The 13141-nt window shown below is 28.3% G+C and overlaps 2 protein-coding genes across 2 annotated transcripts in view; both read left to right on the top strand.

Moving 5' to 3' along the window:
* LOC136989877 (uncharacterized) overlaps positions 1-5338 on the top strand; it is a 30729-nt gene extending 25391 nt beyond the window's left edge. The window contains exons 7-8 of the mRNA XM_067288169.1: positions 5014-5100; positions 5274-5338. Of these exons, the coding sequence (XP_067144270.1) occupies positions 5014-5027 (14 nt within the window). The 3' untranslated portion in view covers positions 5028-5100; positions 5274-5338. The remainder of the gene's footprint in view (positions 1-5013; positions 5101-5273) is intronic.
* LOC136989841 (tetraspanin-9-like) lies at positions 5038-11955 on the top strand. Its single transcript, XM_067288124.1, has 5 exons — positions 5038-5100; positions 5274-5465; positions 5544-5618; positions 5736-5840; positions 11950-11955. The coding sequence occupies exons 1-5, from the start codon at positions 5038-5040 to the stop codon at positions 11953-11955; spliced, it is 441 nt and encodes a 146-aa protein (XP_067144225.1).
* Positions 11956-13141: the final 1186 nt, after the last annotated feature.

The following is a 13141-nucleotide window of genomic DNA, read 5'->3' as shown; positions in this document are numbered from 1 at the left end:
CGTAATTCCAGATTGATCTTTACGAATTTTGACCTTTACACAAAAAATTACAATACGACGACTAATTAGCATTATCTTATATAGTCAATAGCTTTAAACAAGAGTGACCCTTCTATCAGTACGTAAGTTTATATAACATAAAACTCGTAGCAGGTGATAGGCCTACTTGATATTGTAAAACGTTTAGAGGGGCCTGATTTGCGCATAAGCTAAACAAGCTGCAGCTTAGGGCCTACACGTATCACAATTTGGTGGAAGAAAAGAGCTTATATATTGTAGCTTAGGGTCAGATGTATAAGTCAAACTATTCTTAATACAGTATATTCGTTAAAGCGAGATGTCGTAAACCGAACCTCCAATAACGGACATCTTTAAACGGCAAATTTTTCAGGAATGTTTCTTTTCAAAATATATACAAAATAACTTCAAAACAACGACCATTTTTTATGTTCCCGTCAGTAGCCGTTGTTCCGAAGTTAAACTGTATTTTGTATTTTCTTTATGGAAAAATTGCGAAATAATTTTAGCAAATTTCGAAGCTTAGATTATATCTGTCTGTTAGGTTGTCTGTCAGTAAATACAAGCTAGAATTGCAATTTTCGTAGATGTGATGTACAGTACGTTATCTCCAGGCAAGTAAATTCATATCGAATATGCTACTTTTAACAAACCTAAATGAAAAACTATAGTTTCTTTTCGGAAATTAAATAAACATGTGAGTGACAGACAGCCATTTCAGTAGCGAAACTAGAAACGATGAGAGGGGTCCGAATTAAAACATGCAAATCTGCACGCACCCCTGACCACTGTGGATGTATGGATGAAGACCAAACTCTTATGTTAGATATTGTGTATACAGAGTCGTATGAGGCCGGGGATAGAGCAGGACCTTTTACTTCGTAGTGGGCCTCTTTTACCATTTATTACTGAACAAATGAAATTCCTGGGTTGTTCCTTTATTAATAAAAAATCAGTTTGAAATATTTCAGTTTTTGCTAGTAAAAATAACACTAATTTATACGGGCTCTACCCCTATAAATTAGTGTTTCCTTCGGGCCGGAGAAAAACTCCCGGCTTCCCTCCGGTGTACGTATACAGGTATACAGGTGTATAAGTGAGTTTGTCATATTCAAATCTTTTCCCTGTACCTGTTTGATTGTTTTTTTTTCATTTATTTATAAAGGTAAATGAGCCTGGAGTTCCTCGGCCCCTTTGTTGCGCTATTGTTTATAAATTTGTCTCATTAGCGTAACAAACGGGCCGAGGGTTCCGTCTGTCTCGTCTCAGATATACAATTATATATCAATTACTTTAAATCATCAGATTTTTTCTGTTTTATATCACCTTATTTCCGTATGTTTTTATGTAATTTGTAATAATTAAAATAATTTAAATTTTTACGACGTAGAAATCATTGTAGAGATCTTCTTATAAATGTACACATTGTAGAGATCTTCTTATAAATGTACACATGGAGCTTAATTACTTATTTTATTTATTAATAAAATTGAATTTAAAATTGTGAAAATTCTGTTTTTTGGAGATTTTAAGTGCATTATTATAATACTTTTATTTTAATCAGCTAGTTCCATACTTTGTACTCTACAGTACACCTCAATAATATCATCGAGGTGTACAAAGTAGGAAACCGAGTGATGGAAGTAAAAGAAACAATTGATAAAATCACCAAAAATTTTACATTTAAGTGTAAATACTTTACTTACTTTAAAGGATTTTTTTACAATTTTAATTAATTTTTTATACGCTTAATTATACATTTAAGTATCAAAATATCCCAAATCAGTGTTTTTGTGAGTATTGCACTTAAAAATTACCTGAAAAGTTAATTTTATCAGTGTTTTCTTTGACTTTTTATAAGCAAAGGAGGTCCACTGATTAATTTTAAGTTCACTATTTGTAATTTTAATTATTTTTAAAAAATGTTTAAATAGGTAAGAGTATAAATAGCTTAAAATAATTGAGAGTAAATTGAAAAAACTTTTGAATTGCTTGTAATTTCTTTTTATCTGCATGAAAGATAAATAGTCCTTTTGTTTAGATAAATCAGAGATTAAAAATTGAACACGCAGTTTAATTCCGAAGCCATTCAGCGGGCATTTTCTCAAGTTTTTCTGCAAAAAAAAAGTTAATTACAAGGTGCAATGTTTTGTATAGAAAATTAATTTAATCCGATCGGAATCATTCGGTAAGTTTACGGGCAAGCTTATTTAATGATAAATTTTAGCAATTCGCTCATTTAAATGCTTAAATTAGCTTTTAAGGAGGCCAAATACGGAAAAGGCGATGAATAATATTTAAATAAACCGTTACTATTTATTCAATTCTTGAATTTCTAGTGAATCATTCGGTCGATTTCGCTGTTTAGATAAGTATAGAGTTAGCGGCAATTTAGGTCAAAGTAAATAGTATAGAAAGTGTTGTGGCCTAAACCACTACTTCATGCAAATATAAGACGTTACATAACATTTAATGACTCACAAAAGTGTATTTATAACAAAAGAAACATTCATTTTCTTTTGTTTTTTTTTAAATTTTTTAAACCATTATCCAGATTAGCGTCGATTAGAGTAATTAACTTCTTAGCTTTACGTTCGACTTTATGTACAAAATTCGTTAGGATTAAAATGAAAGTTAATAATAAACAAAGGAATATTGATTTGTTAAATGGTTTAGAAATTAGTTAAGAGGGTGAGATGCGGGCATCTTTGTCCTCCAGGTGTCCAATGTGAACGAGAAGAAGGAGGAGGTCAATGTGAACTAAAATGGGGCGAGGTCGAGGTATTGGGGTCGGTTCCTCTTGCTGCGATGAAATGTTGGCTTCTTCGTGTTGCGAGGACATTCTTTACTCTTCCTGCTGCAGCAGGTTGCTTCTGGATGTAAGATCTTTCTTATCAATTTCTTTGGACACTTTCCAAATGACCTTTGACCCCAATATGAAACAAAGTTTTTGATTTAAGCATGAAATAAAGCAAATTTATCCTTCTTTACGTTCAATTTTCCTTTTTATTTTATAAATGCATCTAATATGCATATGCTTGCAGTGTTTTTTCCACTATGCTGAGTACTTGTGAAGCCATAAAAAAAATTCACTTGGATTTATGAATGACAAATATGATATTTTTAATAATATAAAAAGACATATAATTAATTTATTTGATGGTTTTATCAGTTTTTAACATCTTAATGTTTTAAATTAAAATTTAAGAAGTGTTCAGTCATAGAATGATGTAAGATTTTGCAAAATATATTTAAAACTTGTCACTTAAAATATATGCGGGATGGAGTGACAATACCTCTTGGTTTGTCTGGGAATGGTCCTGGATTTCTCCTGTTTTTAACCCTCAAAAATAGAATAAAATTTTAAATAGAAGCTCCTAATATAATCTAACTAATTTTAGGTCAATATGTAAATAATGTTTTAAGAAATAAGCTAGGTTTAGCCATTTTTAGAACCATTTTTCACTCGCTTTTAACAACTCTCCTGGTTTAGGTAATAAACAATATGCCGTTCTAATATACAGTCATTGCTTGAAATAATTGAATTCTAGAAGACAAATGAAAATTTTTTCAAATGATTTTTATATTTAGTGAAAAATTATTTTGAATGGCATATTGCAATTTAATAATAGAATATTATTTATTTATAGCATATACTTAGATTCAATATGACTGAATTTAATATTTTACATCTTATATGATGATGCATTGGACTAACAAATTTTATTCAGTATTGCTGATGAAGTGATTTTCGTATATCAGAAAGTACTTTAATGCTTTCAAATGCTTGACGCAGGTAAAGCAAATGGCAGCACGACTAGATAGGGAGACCAAGTTACAATGTGCAAACTTACAGTTATCCCTGTACTACTATGGATGTAGCAAGTGCTATAGATGAAGAGTAAATGCTTAGATATTATATATACATGTGTATAAGTGCATTTTCTGCATTCAGATCTTGTAATTATTTGATTTTTTCTCATTTATTTTTATTTATAAAGTTAAGGAAACCCAGGCCCTCTGAGCACTTCTCTAGTTATTCTACTGAATGCAAGGGTTTATTAGAATCATTTAAAATAAAAAAAGTTTCTATCTTTAGTTTCAATTTTAGGAAGGATAACATTCCAAATTTTTATTTACTTTAATGTATTTCAGAGGATAAACTATATATTCCATAATGGTGCTGATATAAGAGATACATCTGCACAGTAAGCAAAAGTTTCAGCAGGACTATCAAGGAGGAGGAAGAATTGGGTTTTTTCTAAGGCAAAGACAAAACTTTGGTGTCCTACTGATTCTTACCACTTCAAATTAATTTTATTTTTATAAAAAAAAACTGAAACTTTTAAGACTGCTTTTTATTAGTAAAAAAACAATGTACATATTTTATTTGTCCAAAAACAATGACAAAAGGCCTACTCTACTAAGGGCACAATTGTCTGTATTCTATACAAGCTCTTGATTGCTAGGTTTGAGCAGGACTCAAACTCTTGACAGGTTTGAGTCCTGCTGCATATAGATGTTTTTTTTCCAGAATATTATATTCTTAAATTATTTAGTAAATTCTAATTATTGAATTTCATAGATGACGACAATTAATCATTAAGTTCAGTCAGAAGTATGCAGCATGTATATATCTAATTAACCAAAATGTAGCCCAATAATAAACCTGCTTATTTGATTAGTAATATTCCATCATTTATAACTACAAACTGCTTTCGATATTTAAGAAGTCAAACTTCGTTATGGGGATATAATGATGGACGATTCAAAAAATTATTTAATTAAACAAAATTCGTAGAGTCAAGACTAAAAATTTATTATTTAATGATTTTAAAATAAATTTTTATTTTCTTTGTAATTTATTTTATTCCTGTATAGAAAAGAAATGTATATTAAGTTTTTTATAAATGGTAATTAACAAATTCTTAAGTTAAATTTAAGTTTTTTTAAAATATATTTTGATAATATGTATTAAATGTTATATTTTTCCAGGAAGACCCATGTGAATGCTGCAGGATGGGGAGAACAGGTTACACGTGTGTTCGTCACACACTGTGCTGTGTAAATCTTCTCTTCTGGGTAAGATCAATAAAAATCTATCATAAATTTAATATTGAAAGAATACTTTCAATTAAATGAAAAATTAATTATCTGGAATTTCCAATTTAATGAAAAATAATTTTTAAAATAAGAAGTTTAAATATTTCATGAATGTTTCTGAATTATTTGATTATACATTCATTAAATTTAAGATGATTGGATGTGGAATGCTAGGCATTGGAGTTTGGATGCATCTTGCTTATGGAGGATATTCGACACTACTTCCAACATATCGCACTTTGAGTGCCGATAGTTTATGTATAGCAGCAGGAATTGTAACGTTTATGATTGGATTTTTTGGCTGTTGTGGATCTTGGTTCCAGAGTAAATGTTTGTTGAGAACTGTAAGTAATTTTAAGACTCATATAGTTTATTATCTAAATCTTAATAAATATTTACATTGTTAAATATGTTATTTACAGTATTTCACGTTGGTTATCATCATTTTTGTGCTAGAATTTACTGCTGGAACGCTAGGTTTTGTATATAGGAGACAAGTATGTATTAATATAAAATATTTTGAATGTGTTTTACATGCATCTTTTGGAATTGTATAATTAATCAATTTTTAAAAATGTAAATCAAAATATAAATTTGAAATGAATTATTTTCAGGTAGGTGAAACTTTAAGAGAGGAATTAAAAGTAACAATTGAAGAAAGATATACAATTAATAATGGCAATGGACTGACTGAAGTATGGGACCATTTACAAATAAATGTTAGTATATATTTACTTTTAGTAATTTAAATTTATATAAATATAAATTCAAATTATAAAAAACAATTTTAACTGGGACTTTCACAATAAAATATAACAATATGTTTTTTAATATTATAAAAATCTAAATTTTCTTTTAACAATAAAGTTCTTGAAATTTACATAATTAGGCTATAATCAGATCCTTATCTAGAACAAAATTTTCTAGAATAATAGATATTTTGTTTAGTAAAATAAAATTCCATATCATTGTGCTATTGATGATAACAACAGAATGCAATAAATAACTATATTGTTTCCATGGGCAATTGAGTATCAGATGCAAGGAGGACAACTGCCCTCCCAAATTTTGGCACAGTCTCCTTATGTTCACAGTTGTTTCTCTGATATATATTTATATTCTAAAATATTGATATCAAATAGAATAATAAAGAAATAAGTTTTAAAATTTAAGCAAAAACTATTATAAATTGATTGAGTTTTTTACGGTAATTTTAGAACAAATCTTTTTATTTTATAACGTTAAATACTGATTTGTCACACTTACATTATTATAAGTAGGATAAATTAAATATTTGACATCAATGTTATACAATTATAAATAATAATGTCATCGGAATCTATAATGTATATAAAATAAATAAAATGTATTCTGTTTCAAATTTATTGAGAAGTTTTAAAAAATATTTTACGAAATATCTGAATAACTTTTATTAATAAACAATGCTCAGAAGATAACTGTTATGTTTATCCAGAGAAAAATTCCAGACAGAAATATGTTTGGCCTCAAGTCTTTCAAATTTGTTTCCATCTGGGAACAATAGCATTTTCCTCTGTGAATCTTTTCTTTTTTTTATTTTCTTTCCTCCTCATTCTGGGTCACATGTTTTGTCTGTGTCATGGTTTGCCTTTTTTGTTATCTATTTTTTTTTTTTAATTTGGCTTACTTTTTTCATTAGGTCTTGGTTTGTTTCTTTTAGGACTGATCATATTTCTATGAAATTTTATATTTTTTTTTTCATTAATTATGGTTACATTTCTAAGTGTTCATCTGATAAATATTATTTCTAAATTAGAATTTAAATTTTGATTAATTGCTTATTAATAAGACAGTTAAATAACTGTCTTATTAATAAGCAATAAGCTTATAATTTTTTGAACAAATTGTCATAGAAAAATAAAATTTAATGATGTAATTTTCAGTCTCATAGAAAGTCATGATACACATTTCTTGATCCTGATTGAAAAAATTAGATTTTTTTTTTTCATTTCGGCTAATTCTCTAACAAATTATTGAATTTTATTGTTGCACTTTATTGACATTTCTGATTTTATCATACTTAAGAATGAAAAGTATATTTGAAATACATAAATTTCATTTCTAATTTTATAATTCAGTTATTATTATAGAGAGAACTTAAAATGATTTAATTGATTTTAAATCTTTTAAAATCAGTTTTTAAAAATAATTTAAATATAAAATTTCAAGGGTTTATATTGAAAATAATATCTTTAAATACCCAATTTGTCTACATGCATAGTGACAAATGCATAATACATGCATTTAGAAATGCATGTATATATATTAGAAATTCATGTATATATGCACTTAGAAATGCATAATACATGCATTTCTAAGAGCTAGAACTGAAACATTCATGTGTTTGCATACAAATGTATTCAGTTATGTAACACCTATATTGGAACATAAATATGCATTCATTTATAGACAATATACAGTTAAGATCATTTCAAAGTTGACATAGTCCATTTTTTGAACTTTTGAGTTTATCATCATCTTATGTAAAAATTAAATTAATGTTAATTTTAGTTTTAAGACTTAATTTTTCATTAAATCCATCAAAAAATTTTTAAGAAAATATTATGTATGTTTTAAAAATTGTAAATTTGTGCTGTATGGCAAAACCATTTCAAAGTTGATACGAAATAAAACATTCAGAAAGAGTCAAATCAGAACTTTATTGGACCACCTTTGGCCTGAATTACATGAAGAAGTCGACTGTGCATACTGTTAATTAATTTACGAATGATATCCTGCCCAATTTCTGACCAAACCTTAAATAACTCTTTGTACAACGATAAAGATTTTCTATGGCTAAGAGGAATACAGCAGTCTAATTTGTCCCACAGATGTTCTATTAAATTTAAGTCTGGTGACTGCAGTGGTCATTCAAGAACTTTGATATCATTTTCATTGAAATATTTTCTGAGAAGCAATGCTGTATGTTTGGGATCATTGTCCTGTTGAAAGACAAATTTATTTTCAATTTCCATTTTCCTTGCTGATGCCATTAAATTGTCTTTAAGTATCTGTTTGTAATCTACTGCTTTTATGCGATTGTGAATTTGAACAATATTTCCCATTTTGAACCCTGAAAAACACCATCAAACCATTATGTAAGGCGAGTGTTTTATTGTTCCCACAGTTTTATTTTTATCGAATGTTTGATTTTTCTTTTTCCAAACAAATTTCCATCTTTTAGCATCCTGCAACTCTTGTTTTAACTCATCACTCCAAATAACATGCTTCCAAAACTCTAGGGGCTTGTCCACAAATTTTTTGGCAAAAGCTAATCTTTTCTTCTGATTCACTGCTGAAATCATTGGTTTTCTATTAGCTGCTCTTCCATGGAAACTTTTTTATTTATTCTTCTCTTAATAGTTGAAACACTGGCTTCAAGCACAAGCTCTTCTTTTATTTCTTTAGCTGTTATATAAGAGTTTTTGGTCGTCTCACGGAAAGTTGTGGCATTTTCTCTTGATATTGTTGCCTTAGGGCAGTGTCCCTATGGTAAATTTCTCACTGTATTGTTATTTAAATATCTGACCACTATTTTTCCGACTCCTTCTCGTGATATTTGATGCTTTTTTTGCAATAATAGAAGGAGAATCGCCAGTTTTTCTGCTCATGTACAATCTGCACTCATTTTTCAAGACTCAATTCTCTTCTTTAACATACTTTTATATTGATACTAAAAAACTATTTAATTGACAACTCTGGAATTAAATTTTGTGTTATAACCAATTTGACATTAATTTATTACTGTATTTACAATGTTTTCTTTGTTATCAACTTTCAATTGATACAACAATATTTTACTTGTCACTCTTCAATTCTTTATTGGTGGAACAAACTAATCAGTTATCTATTGTATTATGCCAATTAACAAGACTATTACAATATGCAGAGTAGTTAACAGATCAGAAATGCATTTTTTTCCTTAAAATGTTGAAAAAAAAACAATTTTTTCAGTTGTCAACTTTGAAATTATCTTGACTGTACTATTTATTCTAATACAGTTTTGGTTATATCCATACTTCAGTACAGGCATTATACAATAGGATTGAATGTACTCATGTTTAATAAATGTTCTGTTGCATATATTGGAGAATTTGATATATGATCATCTTACTTCCAGACACCTGATAATGCTCAAGAGAATTCTTTATATTTCAGCTTTATTTTAATATATTTAAGATAAATTATGATATAACTATGTTATGTAACATTTTAATTTATAAAAGTGCAAATCTATATATTAGCTTTATCAATCAAATTATATAGTATCTATTAATTTAAATGAATAAAATGCATTCTTGTACTAATCATGAACATTAAAAATTTTTCATGAATACAGTAGAGCATCAATTATCCGACCCCCGATTAACCGACTTATCGGTTAACCGACCGCGTTCTAGTCGGCAAATTCAAATGTCCGCTAGTGTTGTGGCGCTACAATATTTGGTTATATCTTGGCTACTTTAATATTATTTTTGTTAAATTTTTGCATGTTTTAGCTGGCAGCACTGGCTCGACCATGAAAGGGAGGCTAGTATTTAAACCAGGCCTAATACACTATACTAATAATGTATTTTTCATACTTTTCAGTTATCCGACCAACCCCAGTCCCCAATTAAGTCGGATAATCGATGCTCTACCATACTACAATATATTTTGCAAATATCAACATCCATAAACCCAATTATTCTAAATTAATTATTAAAATATTAATTTAATTATAATTATTAAATGTATGAAGAGATCAAGAAGAGATTACTGCCCCATTGTATATGGAAATAAAAACGTATAAATATACAACACAATAAACTTTGCAGCTACATGTTTTTGTTTTTATGATAAAATATTGAAGGTACAGCAAGTTCTCACTTAATGTAGCTTTGTTGTAATGTTGTCGAGAAAAGATACAAGTTCATTTGTAATTATTTACAATTATTATTTTTGAATGTTCTTATAAACAGTAAAATTGATTCTAAGAGCTAGAAGTTGCAAACAATCAGATTAGAATAATAATAACCAAATTATATCTTGCTTATAATATTTAGTTTATAGTAAAATTGGTTTAGTTATACATTTTTTTTGCTTAATGTTAAAATTTCCAGGAACCTATCAATAATGTTAAGTGAGAACTTGCTGTACTTTAAAGAAGGATTTATTAAGAAAAATGCCACCCAAGGCCAACCTAGCCACATCACATCACATCACATGACATCACCGTATGATCCTGCCTGTAGTGCATCCCTAAAGTCATTCATAAGTAATAAATAAATGCACTAAATATTTGATACTTTTTATTCTGATATATGTTTCTGAATAAGTTCTTTAATTTGAGGATGATTGCTAAAAGCAATTGAAAACGTTCATTTTTCTCATTGTTGTTTTCCATGAACTGGACTTTTTTTGTGTAAGTGTAGATGCTTAAGTTGCATAAGTTACATAACATGCAACTTATGTAAATCTCAAAAACTGGAAAATCTGAGTAGAGTAACGTAATTTTACAAAGAATTATTCTATTTCAAACATTCATTCATTCTCTCTCTCTCTCTCTCTTTCTTTCTTTCTTTCACACTGTACCAATTTATTACTTTATTGCTCTGCTAATCCTTTATTTTTCAGTCTAATTGTAAGCATGTATGCAATCATACCAGACACTCTTTCTCATAAATAATTCTTTTATACAAAAAAGTAATAATAATATATGTACAGTACACATCAATAACTCAATACTGTATTTATTATTATATTATGTATTTACACTTAAGCAATTTTCAAATTCGACTTACTTAAATGTCTACAGTCCACATTACTTACGTAACCCAGGGTATTACTGTATAAAATTTTATTGTTTTCAGTCTCATGATATTGATATTAGAAGAATTTAAATTTCCATTGCTAATGGAAAAGTATGACTTGCAGGGGCAAGACACTACTGAGGTGGAGAGCATATATTTCATATTAAATAAATTAAAAATTGCAGCTTGGCATTGTGATGCTCTCCACCACAGTAGTGTCTTGCCCCTGCAAGTCATACTTTTCCATTGCTAATGGAAAAGTATTGCTTATAATATTTAGTTTATAGTAAAATTGGTTTAGTTATACATTTTTTTTGCTTAATGTTAAAATTTCCCAAAGTTTTGGGAAATTGGGAATAAATAACAAACAATATACAATAAATGCATGAAACAAATCAGAAGCATACAGCAGCATTTGCTGGTTCAAAATGTTCAAAATATACAGCAATGTTTGTAACATTTGACAACATAAAACTTATTAAATTTTGTGAATGCAAAAATGTCTGGTAATTTGGAATTTTTGATAACCCAGCTCCATTCTGGTCCTTTAGGTGCCAGATTAACAAATTTCTATTATTATATAAAAATACACATTATAATTAGCCAAGGAAGAACAAGTAACTTTTGTGTGCCATTCTGAAGATGGCACAAATTTACATTTTTATTTTATTGATAAATATTTTAAAAATTATTATTAGATTTTACTAATAATTAAGATATTTTAAAAGGACGACTTGGAATGTTTGGGTAGTAAAATAGCAATTTATTCAATTGTTAAATGATAGTTCTGGATTTTTCTGAATCTAATTAAAATTATACTGAATTATGTAATAATAATAATTTGTCAACAGATGACAATACAACCTGCCAAATTATAACTAGGTATTTAGTCAGTTAATTGTCAGATCTTTGATGATGACAATAAATTGGTTTGGTATTCTATATATTTTTGATGGTTATTGTATTAATAATGATGATGTAAAATTTTTATTTTTAGGTATGAATTAAGTAAAGTTTATTAAACAAGTCTTTCTCTCTCATGTTTAGTTTGAATGTTGTGGTGTAATTAGTTATCGTGATTGGTACAATGTTGCTGCCTGGCCAGGTAAGGAATGGGTTCCTCACTCTTGCTGCATTGACAGATTTCGCAACATTACCTCCTGTGGAAGAAAGGGAGAAGTGTATAAGTGGCATAAAAGTGTAAGTCATACATTCTTAGTCTTCATATCGGTCTCAATTCTTTGTTTTAATATTTTAATATTTATTTTATTAGGGGTGTTATCAACAAATGCATATTTGGCTAATGGAAAGACTGTACATTGTCGGTATCGTTAGTGTAATTTTTGCCTTTGTCCAATTATTTGGTTTGATTTCTGCCATGTTGATCATTTGCATTCTTAGCGAGAGGCAGAAGTTCAGATGACATTACGAGAACGCCCACAGCGAAGGGTTAGTCTATTTCGTTTAACAAAACAAATGAAAAAAATTACTCGTCTGCACGTTACACGTAAATACACACATATCTTTGTGCTTACATGATAAAATAATGACATTTATGCTAGTGCAGCTTGTAAATTTCGGTATCTGTAAAATATCACTGCCATCTTGATTTATGGCTTCTCGTGATTTTGAATTTAAGATTGTGATACAGTTAAAGTATTTGCACTCAAAAGACATTTGCCAAACGTTTAAAAAATTAACAATGAATTACGAGATGAAATCGATTCTCATAAAGCTTTCAAGTAAAGAAAAAATATTTTGAAATTACAGAATGGTGTTTGGCACATGACTTTTGTAGTTTCTCGAAAGAGATAGGTTATATATTTGGCTATTCTCATCAAGTAGAATTAATGAAAAGGTTATCAAGTAGAATTAATGAAAAGGTTATATTTCTCCCAATGGAGAAATATAAAATTATGCAAATAATAGTAACAGTATTTATAATTGATTATAGTTTATATACGTTTAAAATTATGATTTACTAACTGTAGAAAATATTTATTACATATCAAAAACTGAAATATTGATAAATTACATTTTTTTAATCATTATAATTGCTAAAAACAAGCAATATTTGCAGCTTTATAGTAGTTATCAAGATAACTATTGGTAATGGATAACTCAGGAAAATGAGCTATAAATTTTTTTCATAGGAGATTGTTCTTTAAATAATCTTTATAAACAAAATT

Source organism: Centruroides vittatus, unplaced genomic scaffold (assembly GCF_030686945.1).
Source record: "Centruroides vittatus isolate TY-2023 unplaced genomic scaffold, ASM3068694v2 scaffold_769, whole genome shotgun sequence".
In the NCBI taxonomy this organism is placed as follows: domain Eukaryota; kingdom Metazoa; phylum Arthropoda; class Arachnida; order Scorpiones; family Buthidae; genus Centruroides; species Centruroides vittatus.
This window is presented reverse-complemented; position numbering and strand designations above follow the sequence as displayed.